Consider the following 24,867-nt stretch of genomic DNA (forward strand, 5'->3'; position numbering starts at 1 on the left):
TATTTACAAGAATATGTGTAATGTAGGTACTTAATGTACATGTATGTTAAAAAAAACGCGGCGCTCAAGTCGCCAAGTGAAGCCGTGGTCCCCTACTTTAAGTCTTAAAAAATATTTAAAGTAGGTATATTTTTTAAAGTTCTAAATTGTTGTTCGTTATTTTATAAAAGCTGCAAGTTTATCTGCGTGTTATCCCCAACACAGGGAGGAACGATCAGCAACTATGAAGTTTGGATCATGGTGGCTTTGGGAGAGAATAGGTAACAAAGCTGTCTAAAAAATCTTAGTCAAATTATAAAGTCTATTTTTTTTCTTTGAAATAGTATTAGAAATCTCGTCACGCATTGCCAGACACTTAGTATCATGGCAACCCCTTGCCAGACGCCCTTCTTAAACTTTAAACTATAAGTTTCATTTGGGGGTTAAGTTGGTGCGCCGCGGAATTGCGGTTGGAGACCTCGTGAGTGGGTCACCGGTGGAGGGTCCGCCTCAGGGGACGTCGCTGGCTGGGTAGCGGTTGATTGCTTCGGTGTTCCCGTGACCCAGTCGCCAGGCGACGCGTAGGATGGGTTTTCGTGGCTATTCCGGTCGCCTCACGGCCGGCGAGTCCCTCATACCTTCCCTCGTTGGCTGGCTGGCTAGCTGGCTAGCTTCCAAGGGGGATGTATAAACGCATTTCCCAGCGATATGATTAAAAAAAGTAGGTATTATGCTAAGTACTTAGTATGTTTATCTGTGACACCCTATGGTGACAACACCCGGAATGGGTGTGTGTAGGTACACGTCAGCCTTCTGCTCATACACGCTGAACAATATCCATATTGTGCATTTTCCACGACTTATCTAACGAGTGCTGAATAAATGACACCTGTAAACAGGCTTTATTAAAATGGACATGCGATGTCCACGAACAGTACAGTTTTTGTTATCCGCTGATCTAATCGTTTAAATTATGATAATGTGTATTTTCTTCAAGGTTCTATACCTAGTTGTCTCTAAAATGTGTGAGATTTTTAAATGTATCTTTTGTTAATGTCAATATGTTAAGGCAGAAACATATTATTTTTAATACGCGACACAACCTGAATCTGATGTAACAAACACCTGTTGACTGTTGAATCAAATTATTGTAAGTCGTAAGGAGTGGCGTTTGGATATTTTGTTTTAACAAGTCACCTGTAGATCAAAACTGTTTAATTCCAAAGTACATTTAATGACAGAATTTCTATAGAACCGTAACCCATTTTATTATATAAAAGTCGTTTACACATATTATGCTTTATGCAGCATTTTGTTGCTGTTTCATCACTGATAACAAAACATAGAATTTAACACCTCTAGAACTTGCGGTTTTTCATTAAATCTATGATTCTAAGTTATTATGCAATTTACCTATAATTGTGAAACTAATAAAAACATCCGCAAGTTTAAAATCAGGTTTTTGTAGTGTGATTCTTGTCACAGAAAATATCACGATTTGATGCATAGAGTACCATGTTGAAAGTGTGTCTCCACCCTTGTCTTGATACAGTCCTTTCACGGTTTATCGCCAACGGTTGCTAAAGACAAATATTGGTACACTGCCATGTCTTTATTGTGGTATTACTTGGGTATAACAATAACAAATAGAGCCATAGCTTATTGTAGGTTAAAATCACTACCCCTATTATAAATGCGAAAGTGTGTTTGTTTTTTGGTTTGTCGGTTTATTGGTTTGTTGGTTTGTTGGTTTTTTGGTTTGTCGTTCAATCACGTCGCAACAGAGCAATGGATCAACGTGATTTTTTGCATGGGTATAGTTAAAGATCTGGAAAGTGACATAGGCTACTTTTAATCCCGGAAAATTAAAGAGTTCCCACGGGATTTTTAAAAAACCTAAATCCACGCGGACGAAGTCGCGGGCATCATCTAGTATATAATATTTTAACCTACCAACGGTTGCTAAAGACAAATATTGGTACACTGCCATGTCTTTATTGTGGTAGTACTTGGATATAACAATAATAAATTGAGCCATAGCTTATTGTAGGTACATACCTATTGCCGAGAGTTTGAATTTGATAGATTGCTAGAAATGTTTCTCAGGCTAAAAACTTCACGTAAGCAGTAAGCACCCTCTCTTACTTCGTCTTGTCGTTCATTCGTGTAGTTTTATTTCCTTGAACAACCGGGGAAGCCCCTACTGCGAGGGCAATTTAAAAAAAGAAAAAGCTGGTAGCTTATACGTACCAAATACCTACCTACTATCATAATGAAAATGACATAGATTGTAAATTACTACGTACAGAACTAGTAAGTTCGCATTTTATGCAGATACCATGAATCGTCTAAACATTTCTTTCTATCTTTGCCCAAAACCTGCTTTTGCAGAAAAGCTTTCGTCAGCATGAGGATCAAAACGTGTATAGGATTTCGAGAACGCGAAGCAGGCATGACATTTGCGGATTCAACCGGATTGAACCGCTCGCGCTGCACTGGGAAAGCCTGCTTCTTGGCGAGTGGCCGAGCGAGCTTCGTGGAACGCTGTGGTTACCATAATTTACATCAATGTGTGTACAATGTGACTAATTCTTCTGTACAGAAACTAAAATGAGAAATCTAGGTAAATAGGTAAGTCTAATATTATTGTAATCCTTTTAATAAATTATGCTACCTGCGGAAAAGAATAGCACTAGATTTGGATTTGTGAATTTAGTTCGAGATCTACAGAATTAGCCACAAATAATGTTTCTTATCCGCCTGATCTTCTTCACACGCTGCTGCTAAACATCTATAAGTCCGCAACAGGTCGAGATGGCAATCGGGATACGGGGGGGGCACGCCCCGCACACTCGCACGTTACCTACGCTGGCCAGCGAGGACTATGCGGCTGTGCGGGGCATTCCCTCCCCGATTGCCATCTAAACATGTCGCGTACTTACGTTTCTTTACTGTGTCCTATGCAACTGATTCGTGCTGCTGAAGTTATTCGTTGCGTCTCTTGCGTGCGATACTTATAGTGTGCGGTCATCTCTATGATGCAAGAGCCTTTTATTAATTCGCCACGTGTCAGATGCTGATTTAACCGGATTAAACCGCTGCGAAAGCCTGCCTCATCGAACGTCCGAACGAGCTTCACGAAACGCTATGGACACCATGTTGTCAAAGTCGATTTTAGCACTACCGGCGGCCATGGGCTAGATTTCTAAGGCTCCCCCTCTCAGTTAAAATGCCAAACTAAGTACTTCAAGAGCAAAGCTTATAAAAATAGCTTTTTAAATCGAGTCTCAATAGCTCAACCGGTACCTTAAGGAGTGGACTGAAAACCGAAAGGTTCAAACCCCGCCCGTTGCACTATAATTGTCGTGCCGACTCCTAGCACAAGCCTGGCGCTTAGTTGGAGAGGAAAGGATTAGTCATTTAACATGGCAAATATTCTTTTTTTTTTAATTAAAAAAAAAATTAAAAAAATCGAAATCGAACAGAAGTTGGGGAGTTTACGGCCGTGATACACGCGCGAACGAAGCGCTTTTATAAGTTTTTAGTAAGTTTTCTTATCTAAGTAAGTAGGTAAATATTTTTTTTCTATATACTTATTGTTAAATTTATGTACTTTTATACGTTACTAGCTTATGCTCGCGACTTCGTCCGCGTGGATTACACAAATTTCGAACCCCTATTTCACCCCCTTAGTATAATAAATTAAAATCTACCTAGTGTTTATTATGCAAGCGAAATTCTTAAAATTATTTCTCGAAAGCCAGGTAAGGGTAACCCTACAAGTCGACAGGATACCCTTTAGTTGTTGCTAATATTATAATTATAAAATTATAAAATTTATAATTTTAACAATTTTTGTAAGTATGTTTATGTTAGTTTGTACTCTTAGTTTAATTAGTGTAATTGGCTTTATGGCCGTTCTTATTAAATAATAAATAAATAATAATAATAATAATAATAATAATAAGGTGGTCAAGACGCGGAACTACCGAAAGTACATTCTGAAGGATGGCACTCACGACATCTGTCGAGCTTGTCGCCATCCCGGCGAGTCACTCAGACATGTGCTTTCGGGATGCTCAGCGCTTGCCAACACTGAGTATCTGCACAGACACAACCAAGCAGCCAAAATTCTTCACCAAGAGCTTGCTCTGAAGTACGGTCTCCTGGATGAGAGGCTGCCGTATTACAAGTACACACCGGTGCCGGTACTCGAGCGCGACGGAGTCCGGCTCTATTGGGACCGGTCCATCATCACGGACAGGACTATTCTAGCGAATAAGCCTGACATCGTGGTGGTGGACCGGGCACAGTCGAGGGTGTTTTTGGTGGACATCACCATTTCGTATGACGAGAACCTCGTGAGAGCTGAGACGGAGAAAAAGCGCAAGTATCTCGATCTGGCTCACGAGGTTTCCGACATGTGGCATGTGGAGTCCACTGAAATCATCCCAATCGTCATATCTGCGAATGGGTTGATCCCAGTCAGCCTCGCTCACCATCTGAGGCGACTGGGGTTTCGTGGCAGTTCGCTCGCAGCCAAGATACAAAAAGCGGTCTTGCTGGACTCGGCTAGGATAGTCCGCCGATTTCTTCACCTGTCGCCCTGACCCTCGGCCGTTTGGTCTCCCCTGCCGGGGTGTAATCCTCCGCCCGGTACAAATATGTATGTATGTAATGTTTATGTAGGTTTATTTCTATTTATGTATGTAAGTATATTATATTTCTTTTGGCTGTTATATATATTTATCTTGTACACGGGCGTGAGAGTAGATAATATATCGAGATAATAATAATGTATGTAATGTTTATGTAGGTTTATTTATTTTTATGTATGTAAGTATATTACAACTCTTTTGGCTTTTATATGTATCTATTTTGTACACGGGCGTGAGAGCAAATAATATATAATAATAATAATAATAATAATAATATTATATTCGTTTTTATAAACATACCAGTTTTTGTCTTCCTAATTAAAATGTTGATCAAATTATAAAAATCTTCCTACCTTTTTTTATCAAGTTAGTAAGTAGGTATTTACTTAATTATAATTTACTGTTAACGTGGGGGGTATTATCATACCCCTCACTCCCCCCTTACGTACCTGTAAGGGGTATGGCAGTTTTTAATAAACACATGCACATTTGGTTTCTATACGGCATCGTACCGGAATGCATGGCGACACGGCTTTGTCAGTAGGGTGGTAACTAGCCACGGCCGAAGCCTCCCACCAGACCAGACCTGAAATTTAAAATTTTAAAATTCCAAACCCCTGCCAGGAATCGAACCCGTGACCTTCCATAAATAAGACCACAAAGCTTACTACTGCGCCAGGGAGGTCGTCAGAGCCAACCAATGTCAAAATATTATAAGCTCTGTGGCCCATCATTCAGTGTTAGACACTGAGTTAGCGAATCACCCCGCCGCGCCGCGCAGGTTAGCCCGATTCCATCTGAGTCTGACTGCATCATCACTTACCATCAGGTAAGATCGTAGTCAAGGGCTAACTTGTCTCAGAATAAATAGAAAAAAAAATTGTCGTACCTCCCTATTTCTTTACAAACAGCAATTAACTTTGTCAATTCAAAACAAAGATGCCACTGTGCCAGCAACGCAATAACGTCGACCCGGGGTGCGGCTTAGTTTAATCAAGTAAGTAATAGGGCCTCGATAAGCTTTCATATAAATAGTATGTACCATTGATCTACTAGTATTCTATGTACCTACTGGTGGACTAACTGCGAAGGCGACAATGATGTTTACGTACGTCAATGAATAACGTGGGCGGTGGGCCCATGCCACGGCCTATGTTCGTCGTTGATGCCGAGAGGCTGATGTAGCGATCGACACAGATTTTGTCAAAACACAACGACACAGAAATTGTCAATATCCCTTGGAACTTTTAAAACTAAATAACAACATATCTTCTTATACAACAAAAAAAAGTTAAAACTAATTATTTAATTATTATATTGATTGATTGATTGATTCATTGAAAATGAATTAAATTAAATCTAAAACCTTATTGTGACCACCGCAGCGAGGCATGTGCTAAAAGCTTAAAAATGTAAGAAAGGAAAAGCTGACTGAGTAATCTATCAACGCACAGCTCAAACTACTGGACGGACCGGGCTGAAATTTTGGCACAATATATGTCATTTATATCGATGCACGCAGATATAGTTATTATAACGTAGACATCGGCTAAGAAAAGAATTTCGAAAATTTATTTCCTAAGGAGCTAAAATAAGGGTTGAAAATTTGTGTAGTCCACGCGGACGAAAGAAATATGACACTGCCAAGTGCCATCGTGAACCTCCTGTTGTTTACAAGTTGTGCTTTTGCATCGTTGCGTCTGTCTTTGGTCTGCTCTCGAGTCTTTACCACATTTTGACTCATCGTCATGGTATCGAATCTCAAAACCACAAATGTGGTATTATATTATATTATCTACATAATACCTTACACATACAAACACGTATATATACAAAACTGATTTTAATAACGTCATTATCCGCAATTTTTGGATTAAGGTTTTCCTGGTTATATTGCTGACCTTTGGACAACGTGTTTTGAGTTTACATAATATCCTACCTACTATTGTTACCTTAGTACGTACTATATTGTATATTCTGTTATACTTTGCAAGGTCAAAATAAAACTTTGATTTGAATTTGAGAAGATATTTGATGGACAGTGGACGCAATGCTCTCAACATAAGAGATAACTAAGTAAGTAGTTACCTATTATTCTAATAAGAATACTAGGTAGTAAGTGTTGCTTCTTAAAACAAACTAAAAAACCCAGAGAATCTCTGACCTCTAATATTATTATTTTAGGTTAAAACCTACCTACTAAAACCACTGATAGGAAAGTAGGTAATTCATGAACTCAATAATTTTATATAAAAAAAACTGGCCAAGTGCGAGTCAGGCTCGCGCAATGAGGGTTCCGTACTACAGTCGTATTTTTTCGACATTTTGTGAAGACAAGTGAAGACTTTTCATATGATACCCCACTTGATATAGGCACTCACTTCGAAAGTTGAAAATACTAATTATTAGTTCATGACCACAATTTAATTTTTTTTGTGTGATCTAACCCTAAATTCGCGGTTTTGAGATTTTTCCCCAAATGTCAGCTATAAGATCTACCTACCTGCCAAATTTCATGATTCTAGGTCAACGGGAAGTACCCTGTAGGTTTCTTGACAGACAGACAGACAGACAGACAGACACTAGACAGACAGACAGACAACAAAGTGATCCTATAAGGGTTCCGTTTTTCCTTTTGAGGTACGGAACCCTAAAATCGTGTTCTTTTCTATATGTTTTATACAAAGCATAAAAGTGCTTATGTTATATACATATATCATTATATCATTATGATACTCTACGCTACGGCTTGTAATGTTATCTGTAAAAGTACTTGTTTCTTATAATGATACAACTCTGTTATCTTGGTGCTTGGGATAAAATGCATTGCATTCGTGTTCAACTATAGACGTATAACCATCTACGATATACCTTCTTCACACTCGATTTCCTATAGTAGGTTAGCTGCCTATATCTACCCTATAAGATCTACTCTTGCACACGTTGAGCAAGCGTGTCGAGCCAGTGCACTTTGTGCACTTGGCCGATTTTAACCGTCTTCAAAAAAAGGAGGAGGTTCTCCATTCGACTGTATGTTTTGTTTGTATGTTTGTTACGCGATTACTCCGTCAATTATGAACTGATAGACGTTGGGGTCCCAAGGCGCTACGCAACGAGTCGCAGGGAGCCGCTAGATTCAGGCAGCGCAAGACCGTGGCGTGTGGACTGTGGAAGTCCCTACAAGAGACCTATCTCCAGCAGTGAACGTCTATCGGTTTAATAATGATGCTGATGATAACTGGAAGTAAGATGTAGGTAGGTACCTAATTTTTGTCCGTCGTTTCACTCACTTGGATCCATTGATCTATTTTGCTATGCAAAAAGACTCGACGAATCTAGCAAGCAACGTTGTTCATGAAAATAATAGGAAAATTCTTTTTCGGGTGTGATATTGTCTAGCTAGTGATTTTTTCCTACAATCGATTTTACTATTGTTTAAGTACCTACCTACTAAAATATACTACCAGCTGATCCACCCCTGCTTTTCTTAAGTGAAATTTCTAAAAATCCTTTCTTAGGGGTTTACGTTATAAAGAAAACTTCCGTGACAGTTCTTGAGTTCCTAGATGCTCGTTGATATATTAGGTACTAGCTGACATCCGCGTGGATTTAGGTTTTTAACAATCCCGTGGGAACTCTAGTTTTCCGGGATAAATAGTAGCCTATGTCACTCTCACTATATACAAATTGAAAATATTACAATAAAACTTGAAGCTAGCGTTACACAATTATTAAGCCATATCTTCTTATCTTACGAAAAAAAACGTAAGGTCTCTTATATAAGATAGGTGTTATAAGAGTACCTACTTACAATATGTAATTAGGTAGTAGGTATACTTTAAGCACAAAATCAAAATAAAAATAAATATTTTGTGTATCAAGTCGCAAAACCAGTAACACCGCGTTGCAAATCATATTATTATGATCCAAACAAATTCCAAACCTGTTGCTTTCTACCTAAACAAGAATTCTATATTATGAGTAGGTATTCAGGTAGCTATATCTATATCCTTTCATTTTTTAATTGAGACTACTTATACAAAATAATTTTACAAATAATATATAACTATTTAAATTTTTGTCTAATATAGAATTGAGGTAATAAACTATGTGGGACAGTAGGTAAGTATGTAGATTGGTATTCAATGTCTTTAAACACAGATAAAGAGTTGAACTAACCTGTCTTTTTATTGTACACTAAAATTCACATCTTCACGAGGACGTAAGATAAATATCATTATCACATAATATAACACCAAAAACACTTGTGAAAACTCTCACTAATTAAAGTCAATTTAATTTCAATCTAACAGTCAAACTTTTTTAAATATTTTGGTATTTTTAAATATTACTTTTTATATTATTGATATTTTAATATATTATTTTATAGCACTGTTATTATTTATTAATAGTTATTTGTATTATTGTTCACGCGATCACGAGCGTTCTGGCGTACACTGTACAGGATTCGCAGACGCGTGCAAACACCGGCAGCGCCGCTGAATCATATCGCAAAGCCTTCGCGTCCGTTCGCTTATAAATGGCAAGCGCCCTTAACTCATTCATACAATAATTTTTAATTACTCCAATTATTCGTTCTAGTTAGGACGAGATTTCTTCCAGTTTCAGCGACGCCACTCGACGGACGTTGGTTGAACTTTCATCACCAGAGATCGTTTAAGTATTTTCAGTTGGTGCGGCATATTATTTACATTGGAGCAAGGCGAAGTGAATCGCCCATAAAACATTCAGACACTAATATATTATATGGGTTAACCGCGAATAATTCCCGGGGATTCGTATGATTTACGAAGGTATGTAAAATAAGTAAGTAAATAGAAAAGTACTAAGTACCTACCTACTTAGATTGGTATTGCAATGACGAACTACGAATGTAAGTCGTAACTAGTCTCACTGTCTCACTAATGAAGGTCATTAAGATAGGTAGGTAGGAAGTTTAAGTAGGTAAATAAGTAAGTAAATAAACAGTAAAGTCTTTTTGCCAATGCATAGGTACATATCTACTACATGAACATTGATATCAAAACCAACTTCCAACCAACCAACCAACCAACCAACCAACCAACCAACCAACCAACCAACTACTATTATTAACTTAAAATAGGTAACGCCGTAAACACCTGATAAAATAATCTTATATCAAGTAGGTATCAATCTACTTACTACTAAATAATTAATTTGGTGGTAGGTACAACAAGCAGCAAGCCTTATCACTTAAACGGGAAAAATTTTCAAGGTAGGTAATAGTAATGCAAGGAGAACATCAGGAAAAGCGGAAAAGGTTCAGTACCTGCCTAGTTCAAGTATTTAGTCACAGTCAATATGATCGAAACCTCTCTACGATTAATGTAATGGACTAAGAGCCTGCACGTGCCAGACCTTCGTTATTTTATAAAAGCTAAAAGTTTGTCTACGTGTTGCCCCCAACACTGGGAGGAACGTTTGTTTGTATGTTTATTTGGATCATGATGGCTTTGCGAGATAACAGGTAATAAAGGTGTAAAAACCTATTGAGCACAGGCCTCCTCTCAGAATGAGAAGGGTTTAGGCCATAGTCCGCCACGCTGGCCTAGCTGGTAGATTTCACACACCTTTAAGAACATTATGGAGAATTCTAAAAAATGCAGGTTTACTCACGATGTTTTCCTTCACCGTAAAAGGAAGTGATATAACATAACTCAGGAAAGTTAGAGTTTTGCTTGCCCGGGATGGTACACCCGACAGGGTTTTGGAATTTGGATATAGAAACACGTTATTTATCGAAAGTCTGTAAAGTATGTGGTTACCTACGTATGGGAAAGTTTTACAGCACCGATCCGATAAGCTTTCTTGTGAAAAACTGTAAACTCTCTAAAAACATTTTCGAAGTAAGTTGACCATTTCTTTTTCGTTTTAGTAACATTGAGAGTACTCTATCAACGAATGTGTTTTAGGGTTTTTAGGTAAACCAACTAACCAAAGTTATGTTTACGATACTAACTAGAATAGATAGATACATACTACATACCTATAGTAGGTACGCAACAGGTTGAAATGGCAATAATGCACACGCGCATGTCACCCGCGCTCGCTCGCACTGGGTTAGGTTAGCCACCTCATACCTCGATTGCCATGTCAACCTGTCGCGGACTAGAGATAGATTCAATAATAAACCTATCCATACTACGTATGCAATTTGCATTCCTATGAATTCAGCAACTTACGATACACTCATAGTCATGACTCATGGGAGATTCAGTACATAAAATAACAAGCCCGAGACTTCGTACGCGTTGATATAGTAGTTTTTTTAAATCCCGTGGGAACTGTTTTATTTTCTGGGATAAAAAGCAGCTTATGTCACTCTCCAGGTTTTAAACTATATCTTTCCATGCAGAAAATCACGTCGATCCGTTGCTCCGTTGCGACGAGATTGAAGGTCAAACCAACAAACCAATAAACCAACAAATTACCAAACAAACACACTTTCGCATTTATAATATGGTTAGTGATATAACAATAATCACTACCCAGCGAAATTGTGTTTGTTTGTTGGTTTATCCTGCAATCACACCGCAATGGCCTCACGTCACGGCCTCGGGAGCGCGGATTAATCAAGTCCAACCAATCCATCCATCTCAACGTCTTCCTAAGCCGTGGTCCGAGGCTCATAGGCGCCCTTAGGAGGACATTGCTCCCCGATCTCTGCAATTATTTCTTCGAGCCCTAGGGCTCACCCTCAGGCGGAGCTCCGTGTTCGGCGTGTTGCGGCTTACCGGCCTTCTGACGGGTAGGTAGAAACTTGAAACGCATTAATTAAGACATATGACTATCAAATTGTTGCAAGATCATTTCGCACATGCCGCGATGATGAAGTCAGGAAACCGGCGTCATCTAGAAACTACTATACTTAGGACTAAACAATTACAGCCTTCTAAATTACTTGTTAAAATTATCCAGCAGTCACCGGTAATTTTACGGACTAGCCGTTGCCTGAGGATTTGTTAGCCCGCGAGAAAGCTCATGTGCTCGGGTCAATATTTTGACGACCTCCCTGGCGCAGTGGTAAGCGCTGTGGTCCTATTAGTGGGAGGTCCCGGGTTCGATCCCGGGCAGGGAAGTTTGGAATTTTATAATTTATATAAAAAAGCATATTACGCAATTGAAGATATCTAAATGATAAAATAGCGTGGATTTGACCTGCAGCTCGTACCAGCAACGCGCGGGACTGGAAATACTTTTTTTATACATACATGGCATAATATTGTACTTATATCAAATCTTTAAAAAGAGCAACCGCCGAGTTTCGTGCTGGTTCTTCTCGGTAGGAAAGGCATTCCGAATCAGTGGTAGTGATAGTATCACCCTATGGAAATTGGTCCATTATCGAAATTTGTCACACTGCGAGACTATATAAATCGCCGCGATTCTCTCGTCCGCGGAGATGGCGCCTTAGGTAGGTAGTGAAGGTACCTACATATAGATTTACCAATATTTCACATATTATAATACCTACTTGTAGTAGAGATAGAGATCATATTTCTTATTTTATTACATAGACCATGACCTACTTCAATGAATATGATGTTATAGCTACATCCAGTATTTGTAGATACCTACTATCTAGGCATTCTTGATATGATATACATATAGGTATGGGTATCTAATAGAAAATTAGACACCTACCTACCTAAATTAGAAACCTGTAACTTCTGAAAGAAGAAGAAGACTAGCGCTTGACTGCATTCAGACCTGTAGGCAAGTGATGATGCAGCCTAAGATAAAGTACGCTTGCCTAGAAGATGCCTATTCACTCTACTCGAAGGTGTCCATATTAAAATTGGAGCGGAAAACGGATGCCGGAAGGGCGTTCCATATCCTAGTGGTTCTAATTAGAAATGAGGAGGCAAATCGCGTTATTCGTGTCCGTAAATTGAAAACCTATTATTGTTCCTAATTAGTACGGCGAAACGGCTAGACAGATTTGGGTGAAATAAAAACCAATAAGATAGCACTAAGTCTAGATGACCAAGTTGGGTCTAGGTATGTAGATACCTACTAGTAGTTACCTACATTTTAGGGTTCCGTACCCGAAGGGTGTCAACGGTGCCCTATTAGATAGCTACCTACCTATAAAGCCTCCGTTATCCGTCCGCGTCCGTCTGTCACCGAGCTGTTTATCTCGTGAACTGTTTATAGGTAGAGTTGAAATTTTTACGGAAAATGTATTTCTATTGCCGGTATAACAAAAAATTATAAAAATATCAAAATGGCCGCCATAAAAAAAGCGTTATTTTTGTACAATGGTATGGAACTCTTCGACCTTCGTGTGCGAGTCCGACTCGACTTGGTCGATTTTTTAAACATTATAAGTAATATGTATTTGACTAGTTTCCCAATTGTGGAATTCTGCTTACTAACACAGATACGTTAATGTTTCCATGTAGGGTAGTGAGGTATCAAAAAGGCTCGTATGGCGAAATTGGCAAGCAAACTTTGGCGTCTCAGGGGTCGCTTTACACTGCCTCGAAGCAGTTAAGTCCAGTTCCTACTCGCTAACATGAAACCCAAGCCTACAGTTGCCAACATAGTGAGACCTCTCTTCAGGACATCATTTTAATATTTAAATATTATAATATGTTCAGGGCAAAATATGGTATAATGACTACCTATATGTGTTAGTTAAAATTTTGAAATCTTTTTCTCATCAGTCTACTGCCGTTGATTTAGTTCATCATCATTAATTAATTCATCATCAGCCTGTGGACGTCCACTGTTGGACATAGGCGTTCCCTAAAGAGCGCCACCACACACGGTCCTCAGCCTTCCTCATCTATCCACTTCCCGCCAGCCTCTTTATATCGTCGGTTCAGTGCTTGAGGGCGACCCACACTACTTACGCTCGCTTGATTTAGTTAGCACAAGGTAAATAAGAGTAATGATATTTTGTACCTATCTACTTGTTCGTACATCGAAGTGTTGATAGACCTTTCTTCTTTCTTCGCTCTGGGCTGGTTTCCGTCTGTTGTGCGTAAGTAGTGATGGATACGAGACCTTTAGGTATGAGTCCCAAGTCTGGTTTTTATACGGTCGTCTCCTGCCAAATATTTACATGTCCAGCCTGCCGCCTGACCGGCTTTTTGACAGATATATAACGCGTGAAACGTAAAAGGCGTGATAGCCTAGTGATTAAGACGTCAGCTAGTCGGGGATCGGGGGTTCGATCCCAAGCACGCATCTCTAAGTTGTGTCCAGCGGCTTTTAGTCCATGTAGCTTGCATGGCAACGGTGCGTGATGGTAGCAGCCACGGAGGTAGCAGCACAGTTACACAGTTGTACGCAAGCTCCGCAGTGGGAACACCTTCATGAAACAATTCTTTGGACTTATTAGGTAGGTACACCTTGTAAGTTGCGTTAGACAGGCTTCAGTTGCTAGTCAATGCCATCAGGTGCTTTGTCTATTCAGAAGTTTCCCAAATATAATAAATATACCTACCTGTAGGTAAGTAGTATTTGGGGCTCTCTGCCTCAAGTACCTAACTACGTAAGTCTAACTTCTTGTCGGCGAGTCAGGCTAAGATCTATAGCGTACTTTGACTTTGCTCAGACTTAAAACGAGACAGATTTATGTAGAGATATAAATCTATCTCGTTTTAACAGAAACTTGTCCGAGCAAAGTCAAAGTACGCTTTCGATCTCAGCCCAAGCGCCATAATAATGGCTTAGCTCCCCTTACGTCAGCGTTGAGCTTCTTATCATAAACAAGATTATCCTAACCGTTATCATAAAGACGGCCACCATATCATCGACTCTTTTGATGTCAGGGAATGCACTCTTATTAACTGGGTATTGTACCTACCTACTTACGCATTGCGTGTTCTTAATTTTCTTACTGCATTCGTCAATTTAACTTAATTGATATTTGATTCGGATCTGAGAACTAAATCGTCATATCAATAAATTAATTTAAATAAGTACCTACTTACTAGTTTTTAAATTGGAGATTCTCTACGTGATCAAATCAGAAATGAGGAGATAATATGTAGTAGAACCAGCGTAACCGACAAGGACACATACACCTATAAGCGATGGGGTCCCAAAGTGCTGGAAAGGAGACTTCACAGTTCACACCTGAAAGCGCAGCGTTAGCACACCCCGCACTAGGTGTACAGACGATATCAAACGAGTCGCAGGGAGCCGCTGGATTTCGTTAACCTACATACCTATACCTACCTATATTTCCAACAATTGAACGTCAACGGTTGACGGCATGGTGAAGGGCAGTACCCGTAGTACAAGATTTTACGTCTCACCAAACGAAACCAAATTCGAGAGTCGAAATACTTCCGCGTTACAGTAAACTGGATCTTAAATGCCTTGTGTTAAAGCTCAAGTTTGTCTACACTTCTACAGCCAGCGCTCCAAGCGGAAACATTGCGAAATTAAAATCAATGGCATTGAATATTTGACTTTAATTCAAGGCTGTTTAGGTCCATTTTGCTGTAACGCGGAAGTATTTCGACTCTCGAATTTGGTTTCGTTTGGTGAGACGTAAAATCTTGTACTACGGGTACAGATTAAGATCGTCCAAGACCTGGGCGCGTTTGGAACCCTCGTAGCTTTACAGTTCGCGTAAAAATTATCACCACTATATCATCTTACAAATGCAACAACGGGACTTCCAAAAAGTGTAATTTATTGCCTATTTTGAATAAACCATTTGAACTGATTTGAATGACCTTGTGCGTTTGGTTATCTCTCGTCCCCTCTACAAATTATTTTTTTACCGCTAGCTAGTGGCGGTGAACTGTACTACAATGTAAAAATCAACCAAGTCGACAACCTCAATATTAGGACGAATAAGAGACGCGAGAGGGCACTGATGCGCTTAGTTTTTAGGGTACCGTACCTCAAAAGGAAAAACGGAACCCTTATAGGATCACTTTGTTGTCTGTCTGTCTGTCGGTCTGTCAAGAAACCTACAGGGTACTTCCGTTGACCTCGAATCATGAAGTTTGGCTGGTAAGTAGGGCTTATATCAGACATTTATAGAGGAAAAATCTGAAAACAGTGAATTTGTGGTCACATCACAAGAAAAAAAAAATTGTGTTTCGAACAAATATTGCTATTTTCGACATTCAAAGTAAGATTGCTATATCAAGTGGGGAATCATATGAAAGGGCTTTACCCAATGATATTCATTAAATATCATTGGCTTTACCTGCACTTTCTAAAACAGATTTTTATTTATTTTTATACATAATAGTTTTTGATTTATCGTACAAAATGTCGATAAAATACAATTGTAGTACGGAACCCTCAGTGGGCGAGTCTGACTCGCACTTGGCCGGTTTTTTTTCCATAGAAAAAAAGCGGGTGTTTAACCTGAAAACTGTTTTTGATAAGTCCTAGGTATGGACTAGGTATACATAGGTACCTAGGTAACTACTAAGAAATCTTAAATCTACGCGGACATAAAATCGCGGGCCAAAGCTAATGTTTAATAAATAAATTAAATAAATAATTTAATAAATAAATTATCAAAAGTACTTACAGTACGCGGCAGAAAATAATGTACATCGAAAGAGTACCTTTAGAAAGAGATAGCGGATTTGTACAGCATTGGCTGTTGTTGAGACGTACAAAACGCGTCATATAGGTATGAGTGACAGAGACAACGCTCTACAAAGATTGGAGGTTTGTAAATGTTTACAGTTTAGGCTTTGCACATCCAGGATGTGAAAAGGGTTTAGATGTAGAATCCATATGCTAAGATGAAGATAAATAAAATTCAAGTTTATCCACAAAAATACTTTATTGTACCATTGTAGAGGTTTTACACTTAACCTAAGCGATTGGTGTCCACACCTACTTGAGGGGAATGAACCTGGAGCTGTGAGTGGCACCGATACCGGGCCTACCGTGCTTCACAGGCTTGTATGTGACAGAGAACTCGCCGAGGTAGTGGCCAATCATCTCAGGCTTGATTTCAACCTGCAGACAAAATTTTAACTTTAGTAAGTACAGCTGAGATGTGGAATGCCCTGCCAGCGTGTTTCCTGCCATGTATAACCGAAGTACCTTCAAAGCAAGATGGATAGGCATCTTCTAGGCAAGCACGCTCCAAAATAAAGTCAATAGTTTTATTTATTTATAGACTAGCACTAGCCTAAAGGATAGTTTACACTTTGATTAGTGCAAGTGCAGGTGTTTAGCAATTGCGAGTGTGAGTCTTTAGTGCTAGTTGTGTCCAATACTGTTTAGCTCCTGCGCTTAGTAAAATTAAATTGTTGGGCGTTAAACAGCATATTAAATGCATTAGTGTCTGAAACTGAAGAACTCTTGGAATCGGAACTTGCAAGGCCAGGCAGACTAGGGGAACGAAATTGGATAATAAGTAGAAAAACACAGCGAGTGTCCTCCACGCAAATAATGCACTAAACACTAAACAAGCATGTCCATTGTCCAATTGTGTTTAGGCAGTCAGGCGAGTCAAGGCGGGCTACTCACAAAAATAATAGAACACATTTCTATTCACTTTACTACGCTGATTACTAATCACTCGCACTAATCAGCTGCAGTCCACACGTTTTGTACTAATCACTTAGCACCTGCACTCGCACTAATCAAAGTGTAAACTAGCGTTATGATGGAGCACGCTTGCCTTGAAGATGCCTTAGGCTACAACTATACAAAACATGTTTAAGCTTCAAATGAAACAATATTATTTTATTCAAGTTCTTTTGTTGATGCAAGCACACTATTATTATAATCTCGTCCTACAACATCATCATCATGATCAACCCATCACCAGCCCACTGCTGGGAGAAGGTCTCCCCTCAGAATGAGAAAGGTTTAGTTAGGTTGGAAGGCCAGACTCCACACACCTTTGAGAAAATTATGAAGAATTGTAGAACTATCAGGACTGCAGGTTTCCTCACGATGTTTTCCTTCACCAATAAAGCAAGTGATATTTTATTTGTGTTAAATTAAACGCACATAACTTCAAAATGTAAAGAGGTGCATGTCCAGAATGAAACCCCTGACCTCCTGAATAGAAGGTCCACTTAACCACTAAGCTATGTAAACCCGTATCCTGTGTTTAAAAATAACTAAAATTGGTGACAACAATTGCAAAAATCAGCTGCGATTTCAGTTTAAGATCATTATCCCAATATTGTGGGTAATTCCGCTGTACACAATCTCTCAACTAAAACAAAAATAATTTTCAAAATCAGTCTAGGCGTTTTCGAGTTATCGGGGAACACACATAAAAAAAAAAAAAAAAAAAAAGATTCCGACGAATTGAGAACCTCCTCCTTTTTTTGAAGTCGGTTAAAAATGGCACGTTTAAATCGATTGCTATTCCTTTCATAATGTTGCTTGCAGAAAAGGATAGCACTAGATTTAGACTTGAATCGGCCTTATTGTTGAGATAGTCGACTCGTAATTTCATTACCATTTGACCAGAGTAGTAATTGAATTTGTACATGTCACTGTTGCAAAGCCATCTACTTATTTTGTTTTGAAATATCATCTTAAAATTTAAAGTTACCTGGTTGAAAGTCTTTCCATTATAAATGCCAACAATGGAGCCAACCATCTCGGGCACAATGATCATGTTCCGCAAGTGAGTCTTAACGATTTCTGGCTTTTCATTTGGAGGTGCCTCTTTCTTTGCCCGACGTAGTTTTTTGACTAGCGCCATAGGCTTACGCTTGAGGCCCCGAGCGAATCGTCGGCGGGCACGCGCATGCATAAGTTCCATGAGCTGTTCACTGAAAAGCGAAAACGATGAATTTAAGTTTTGACCGAATATTTTTGGAGGTTATGTTTCTCATGTCAAGAAAATCTAACTGTTTACTTGTAATGTGGAAATAAATTAGGCGCTCACTTTGGCATATCAAGAAGCTGATCCAGATCAACCCCTCGGAAGGTAAACTTCCTGAAGGTACGCTTCTTCTTGAGAGTTTCATCGACCTGAAATACGTAAACATTTTTGGTCACAAACAAAAAATATCACTGCAAAACATATCAGACTTCGACACATAATAATCACTAATGTTTCCAGCAAAAACGTGAACACGATTCATGAACTAATACTGGATTATTTATTTAAAAATCAACACCAACCTCGGCCATGTTTTACTTAGTTTGACAGAACTAGCAAAAGAAGGAATTTTAGGAAATGGCACTTGCCTTGGCAGAAAAAATTAATTCCTTAATGACAGCATGAGTGACACTGACACTGACAAGTGACAGATTAGTTTTTTAATTTATGGAAATCTATGGTTTTTACGCATCTGTACACAACTGTAGGCATGGAGCCTGGAGGTCTACTTCCTAAATCCTAATTCCTAGCCATCTTTGCCCAAAAAGCAATTTATAAGCAAATTCACTTTGTAATTTTTTTGATAAATTAACATTTAAACCAAAACTTTTTCGATTTTGATGGCGGGCAAAGGAATCCGGACTTTCAGCCAACATTGCCCACATCGATTTTTCATCCAAATGTACTCGTAACTCTTTAAAAGTTTCTGTCTCCTTTTATCATGTGAAAATGAAAATGTGTTTCTAATTTTTGTATAGGTATATATCAAAACAGTTTAATGCGTTGCCAGTTATTATTATTATTTTACAATAATAGAAAATCTTATTACATTAGTTACCTATTTATTAGGTATAAACATTTTAAACTTAATTTAATAACTTAATCCATAATATATTCATTTGTATTTTTTAATAGCTTCGACAACCTTTTTCCAATTAATTTTGGATATGTTTTTGTTTTAAGTAAAAACTCTTTTGACTGATGTGTAACTGCCCCATTATCTAGCTGGTATTTACAAAGCATATGTAGCGGTTCAATCAATTGGTCTCTATAAATAGGATTACATTCCAATTGCGATAAAGCTTCTGCGGCTGTTTCTAATGTGCTCAAACATCCCTCCGTTGGTTGAGTTCTTATAATATAGTTGCTTGTGCTAGTTGTAATGAGTTTCACTTGTTTTAATTTATGTAGAATAGGGCTAGATGAGTATATCGCTTTAGCCTGTGGCCACGTTCCATCAATTATAATGAGATTGTATGATGTAAATTCACTTTCAAGCTCTTTAATGTCAATGGCTGTTTTACTAGGATATAATAGAACAGTGCTGGGCTGGGTTAATATGTTTTCTAAGTTTACATGTCTAGGTTGTGGGAATCTTTTTCCTTTGAATATAAGGCACTTATTTTCAGCTAGACCAAGTTGCAACATCGGGGCAGTGCGTAGGCATCGTTTCTCTTCAGCGGGATGCTGTAACAGGATGATGTTGCTTCTTGGGTTTAGCCTCTGCGGTGGCAGGGCTGAACACCAGCACACTACAGCAGGTCTCCTGAAAGAAGAGATTAAAACTGAAGTTTACTTTTCACAATACAAATTGAAATCTTCATTTTGCCTCTAAACTTGGCAACAATGAGTGGCCTTTATGGTATTCAGCTCCAATTCTGTTTAGTGGTTTAGGCTCTGAGCTAAGATTAATCAGTCAAGTAAACAATTTATACTTAGAGATAATAAACTTATACACACCCGCAATTTTCACAAAGTGCTCGCATAACCGGTGGATCCGCTGGTATGTTAGACAAATCCTCCCAGGCTTCAAACTCCTCCATAGTCATGACAAAATCTTCACTCAAATGTTTATTTTGTAACGTACTTAAATAGCCATCTACATGTCTCAATTTTATTGATTGCTATTATAATATTCTCATTAGTGTTACACCATGCCATGCTCTTTAATTTACGTGCATCCTAAATACATAGATATTTTACTTCCCAAATTTTGAGTCTCATCTCATTACTCAGAAAATAGTTTCATCTCATATTAGTAAAGCAAAAACAAATCAACCAGTCGCATCATTATAGCTGAAGTTTGCAAATGAGAATTTAAAAACATTATCAACCATAACAATGGAAAAATCAGGTAAGTACCTATTTGTTCTAAGAGGAAAAATAGAAAAACACTCAAGCAAGAATATTTAGAATATCCAAAATGAAAATATCTCAAAAATATTGATTGAAATTGATTGACATAAATCAAAATTCAAAATGACACTTGACAGCAATGTTGACAGCTCAGCGGAACAATAGGTAGGTACCAAGTTCTGTATCAAACTTGTTATATAAAGTACAGATCGACCGAAAAGAGTTAAAGTTAAATGAGAGCGCCACTTTCGTTCTTCTGCTAACACCATGTACTGCAAACAAAACAATATTAATATTTGATATTTTTTAGGGTTCCGTAGCCGAATGGCAAAAAACGGAACCCTTATAGATTCGTCATGTCTGTCTGTCTGTGTGTATGTCACAGCCACTTTTTTCCGAAACTATAAGAGCTATACTGTTGAAACTTGGTAAGTAGATGTATTCTGTGAACCGCATTAAGAATAAATTTTGGGGTTCCCCATGGTTACTTAGTATTGAAACTCAAATTTTTTTTTTCATCAAACCCATACGTGGATAGTTCTTCAAAAATGATATTGAGGTTCCTTTCTAATATCATTTTTTTCTAAACTGAATAGTTTGCGCGAGAGACACTTCCAAAGTGGTAAAATGTGTGTGCCCCCCCCCCCCCCCTGTAACTTCTAAAATAAGAGAGTGATAAAACTAAAAAAAATACATTATTTACATTACCATGCAAACTTCCACCGAAAATTGGTTTGAACGAGATCTAGTAAGTAGTTTTAGATTTATCGTTGCAAAATATCGATAAAATACGATTGTACTACGGAACCCTCAGTGCGCGAGTCTGATTCGCACTTGGCTGGTTTTAAATAATAAAAACACTAGAGAGTCCTATATCGTAATATTAATAGACCTAGCCTTAACCAGATTGCAGATTTTTGTGGTCAGGATAGATAAGTACTACCATTATATCATTTTCTAAATACCTATATCCTTGGGCTTCTTTTTTATGTTAGGCGTGAGTAACGTTACCCAACTGGATTGTGTGTCCTAGGTAACTATAACTATATAGTCGTCTACAATTTCGAGTGCAACGATTACTGGATGGGGCCGGACATAATCATTAGACATGATTGCGTCTGACTCATATTCATGTTTAGGCCCACCTGCTGAGAAGCTCTGCTAAGGTCATTGAGCATTGTATTGAGGTCTTCCAGAGTTTCTGTAATAACGACTACCTATGTCATTGGCAAATCGAAGGTGAGTAATGTACTCGTCGTGTCATGTTAATGCCACGTCCGTTCCAATCCATAAGGTTAAAGATGTCTTCCAAAGCTGCGGTAAAAAGCTTCGGGGAGATTACTTCTCCCTGTTGAACTCCCTGATACAATTGGATTGGTCTCGTAGTCTGATCCTGTATACGGACTGACTGACATGATGGCGTTTTTGTTGTATAAACACTTCAGCGCTTGGATATACCGGTAGTCGATCCGGCATCTCTGTAAAGACCTCAACACAGCCCAAATTTCCTAGCTGTATGATTCTACAGTAATGAGACACTAATAGAACATTTTATTATCAGGGGGCATATAATCTATGATCTTCCTCTCCTTTATACACTGTACACTAGCGGCACGCTATGATGGCCGGTTTGACACATTACAATAGTGATGTGGAATGTCAATTTATTCTCGAACAAAAAACAATTAAGTTTTGTTTTTGTACCTGATTAAATAGGTTTAATAAAACAAAAATGTATATGTTTATTTAATTTATTTGAACGAACTGAATATTTGAACGAAAATGAATATACATACTTTATATGCACACAAGAAACATATGAATACAAAAGATACCGAAAAAGGTGCCACAAAAGGCCATAATTAATCAGATTCGTCCATACTACTATTTTCACTGTCGTCACTGCTATCATCACATACATTAATAATTATATGTTCGTTTTCTATAATATTATCTATTTTCACATCTCTTTCATAATCTTCCCTTATTAATTTTAACAGTTCTATTCACAACCTTTTCCCAGTCTCCTTTAGTCACATGTTCACAAGCTTCTTCTAATAATTTTAGCATTTTTTTTGTGGTAAATGGGGGTTCTGTATTGTGTCTTGCAGCATATCCCCTTAATTTGAGCCCACACCAACTCAATCGCATTATACTCACAATGGTAAGGCGGTAACCGTATAACTCTGTGCCCATGTTCTAATGCTATTTCGTCAATGACGTATCGGATCTTGGTTGGTTTGTTTTCTTTTAAAAGACGTACTAATTCCGCTTTTAACATATTCATGTTTGCATCTACGCCATTTTTACGAAGCCATGCGACGATATCAGCTTTCTTTTGGGATTGGGCAGGTGGCTTGTCAATTTGCATCGAGTGGTATGGGGCGTTGTCCATAATTATAATAGATGGTTCAGGGAGGCTACACAACATTGAGGTAAACCATTCAGTAAACTTTTCTCCATTCATGTCTTCATGATAGTCTCCAGTGGTTTTTGACGCAAAAGCCATGAGAGAACCTTCGACAAACCCGTTGATGGTTCCGGCGTGACAAATTATAAGTCGCGATCCTTTTCCTACAGGAACTTTGGAAGTAGATGCTGCTGTGTCATCGTTCCAAGAACGGCCTACAGTATGGTTAGCATTAAGCCATGTTTCATCCAAGAACACAACATTTTGCCAATTTTTGATTTCTTTCACTTGCCGTAAAAAGTATACCTTGCCATCGCTATATCAAATCTTTCCATCAATATTTTGCGTTTGTTACATTTTTTGTATCGAAATCCAATGGTCTTCAAAATCTTCGTTAAAGAACTTTCCCCACCGAAGAATAATCCAGCTTCCTTCAGTGAATGCACCAACTTTTTTCTTGTTGGATACTCCTTCTGTAAATAGTAGCCGTAAACATGTCTTCGGATAGCATCGGCATCAAAGCTATCGATGCCTACGACTGGTTTTGCTCGTTTTCTCTTTTTTGGTGTGTGAAGTTTATTTTCTTCTGTGCCAGTCTCGCCATATTTTTTTTTAGTTATCCGTCTAACAGTTCGTTGTCCAATATTAAGCGCATCAGCTACGCGTTCAACCACTGACGTTATAGGTAAAATTGGCCCTCCATTTTGAGCTTCACGATCGAAATAGTTACGAAGGCGTATTAGGAACTCACGTGTCTGACTATTTAGAACAGTTCTCTGCGTACGTTCGGTCATATCGACGAAATCCACAACAAAGGGCTTGAACAGAGTCCAAATTAACGAGCAAGGGTCAACAGTAATGCAGTATCAATATTTGAAATCCAAAGCCAGGTCAAAACTATATCACAATCGCATTGCACTGACAGTTTATACTTTTCGAAGCAACGTCAATTCGAAACTGCTTTGTTTTGCATTGAGCATTGACGCGAGTTTGCCGGAGGTAGTAGTTGTGCTAGCCAGCGATCCTATGTGACGATCGTATTAGATTCCATTTTTAAAAATTTATTGATATTTTTTTGCGATTTCAGAGGTTTGTCCACATAGTGAAAATTGTTCATATTCACAAGTACATTCACCCCTTAAATGGTGCAAACTGATTTTTCTACACTTGTATACATTTAAGAAATCAATTTAATAAATAAATTTTGAGTCCTAAACCTAAAACTACATTCGATAAAATTTATGAATCTCTGCACATCACTATCGTCAATAAAGTAATACAATTATTTCCTTCAAAGTCGTTATCAATTAATACGGAACTTCATGAGCGGACAAACGTCAAACCGGCCATCATAGCGTGCCGCTAGTTTAGTCAGTAGTGTACTAGTGTAGTCTTCAAACAAACTCATAGCTGACATTCACTAAATATATCAATGTTATCCATTTCTACTGTACCAATATCAATGTTACCCGTTTTTGCAGCACTACAAATATTGCTACATAAAGAATGTAAACTCTAGTGCAGCTGCACATACTGAATATCGACGCCATTTTGCGCGGTGCGCCGTAATTTGAATCCCATTATTATGGTTTCGATCTCTTTCATGCATGGGCGGCATTCATATGTAAGAACGAATCAGCTATCGAATTTACCAGCTTTCTCTCCTTTTTACGTACCTACCAAAATTTTTATGCGAAACATTTGTAAACATGGTGGCCAAGCAAAAGAATTAGTGCTTTGTTGAAATAATCGTAATTTCTTGATTTGTACGATAAAACAAAGTGGTTAGTAGTGTGTATTTTGTTCATAAAAAACAGAGCCTCTAACCTGTCGATGTATCTTTGATTTTATTT

At 38.3% G+C, this 24,867-nt stretch overlaps 4 protein-coding genes across 4 annotated transcripts in view; 1 reads left to right on the plus strand and 3 right to left on the minus strand.

The window, feature by feature from the left end:
- The window catches only part of NKCC (sodium potassium chloride cotransporter), a 59,089-nt gene extending 49,946 nt beyond the window's left edge, over positions 1-9,143 (minus strand). Inside the window, exon 1 of the mRNA XM_034977495.2 lies at positions 8,817-9,143. The gene's annotated coding sequence lies outside the window, so the exon portion shown is untranslated. The remainder of the gene's footprint in view (positions 1-8,816) is intronic.
- A 7,290-nt stretch (positions 9,144-16,433) lies between these two features.
- On the minus strand, positions 16,434-18,906 carry RpS15 (ribosomal protein S15). Its single transcript, XM_034977781.2, has 4 exons — positions 18,771-18,906; positions 18,532-18,617; positions 18,193-18,415; positions 16,434-16,631 (listed from the first exon to the last, which is right to left on the minus strand). Exons 1-4 carry the CDS (start codon positions 18,777-18,779, stop codon positions 16,506-16,508), a joined length of 444 nt encoding a protein of 147 aa, XP_034833672.1. The 5' UTR covers positions 18,780-18,906; the 3' UTR covers positions 16,434-16,505.
- A 336-nt stretch (positions 18,907-19,242) lies between these two features.
- Positions 19,243-20,722, minus strand: Dtwd2 (DTW domain containing 2). The gene is made up of 2 exons (XM_034977445.2): positions 20,209-20,722; positions 19,243-20,014 (listed from the first exon to the last, which is right to left on the minus strand). The coding sequence occupies exons 1-2, from the start codon at positions 20,295-20,297 to the stop codon at positions 19,348-19,350; spliced, it is 756 nt and encodes a 251-aa protein (XP_034833336.1). The 5' UTR covers positions 20,298-20,722; the 3' UTR covers positions 19,243-19,347.
- Positions 20,723-24,619: 3,897 nt separating this feature from the next.
- ash1 (histone-lysine N-methyltransferase ash1) overlaps positions 24,620-24,867 on the plus strand; it is a 93,431-nt gene continuing 93,183 nt past the window's right edge. Inside the window, 1 exon segment of the mRNA XM_069504219.1 lies at positions 24,620-24,638. The gene's annotated coding sequence lies outside the window, so the exon portion shown is untranslated.

The sequence above is a fragment of the Maniola hyperantus genome, chromosome 17 (genome assembly GCF_902806685.2).
Source record: "Maniola hyperantus chromosome 17, iAphHyp1.2, whole genome shotgun sequence".
Taxonomy (NCBI): Eukaryota; Metazoa; Arthropoda; class Insecta; order Lepidoptera; family Nymphalidae; genus Maniola; species Maniola hyperantus.

What these genes read in the sequence shown, in the direction of transcription:
- RpS15 (XM_034977781.2), bottom strand. An exon ending in CAGCTTCTTGATATGCCAAA is followed by an intron (nt 18,416 to 18,531) that starts GTGAGCGCCTAA and finishes TTCGCTTTTCAG; the next exon opens with TGAACAGCTCATGGAACTTA. An exon ending in ATGGAAAGACTTTCAACCAG is followed by an intron (nt 16,632 to 18,192) that starts GTAACTTTAAAT and finishes TTTTGTCTGCAG; the next exon opens with GTTGAAATCAAGCCTGAGAT.
- Dtwd2 (XM_034977445.2), bottom strand. Translation starts at nt 20,297, where the DNA reads ATGACTATGGAGGAGTTTGAAGCCTGGGAGGATTTGTCTAACATACCA. An exon ending in GCACTTTGTGAAAATTGCGG is followed by an intron (nt 20,015 to 20,208) that starts GTGTGTATAAGT and finishes CTCTTCTTTCAG; the next exon opens with GAGACCTGCTGTAGTGTGCT.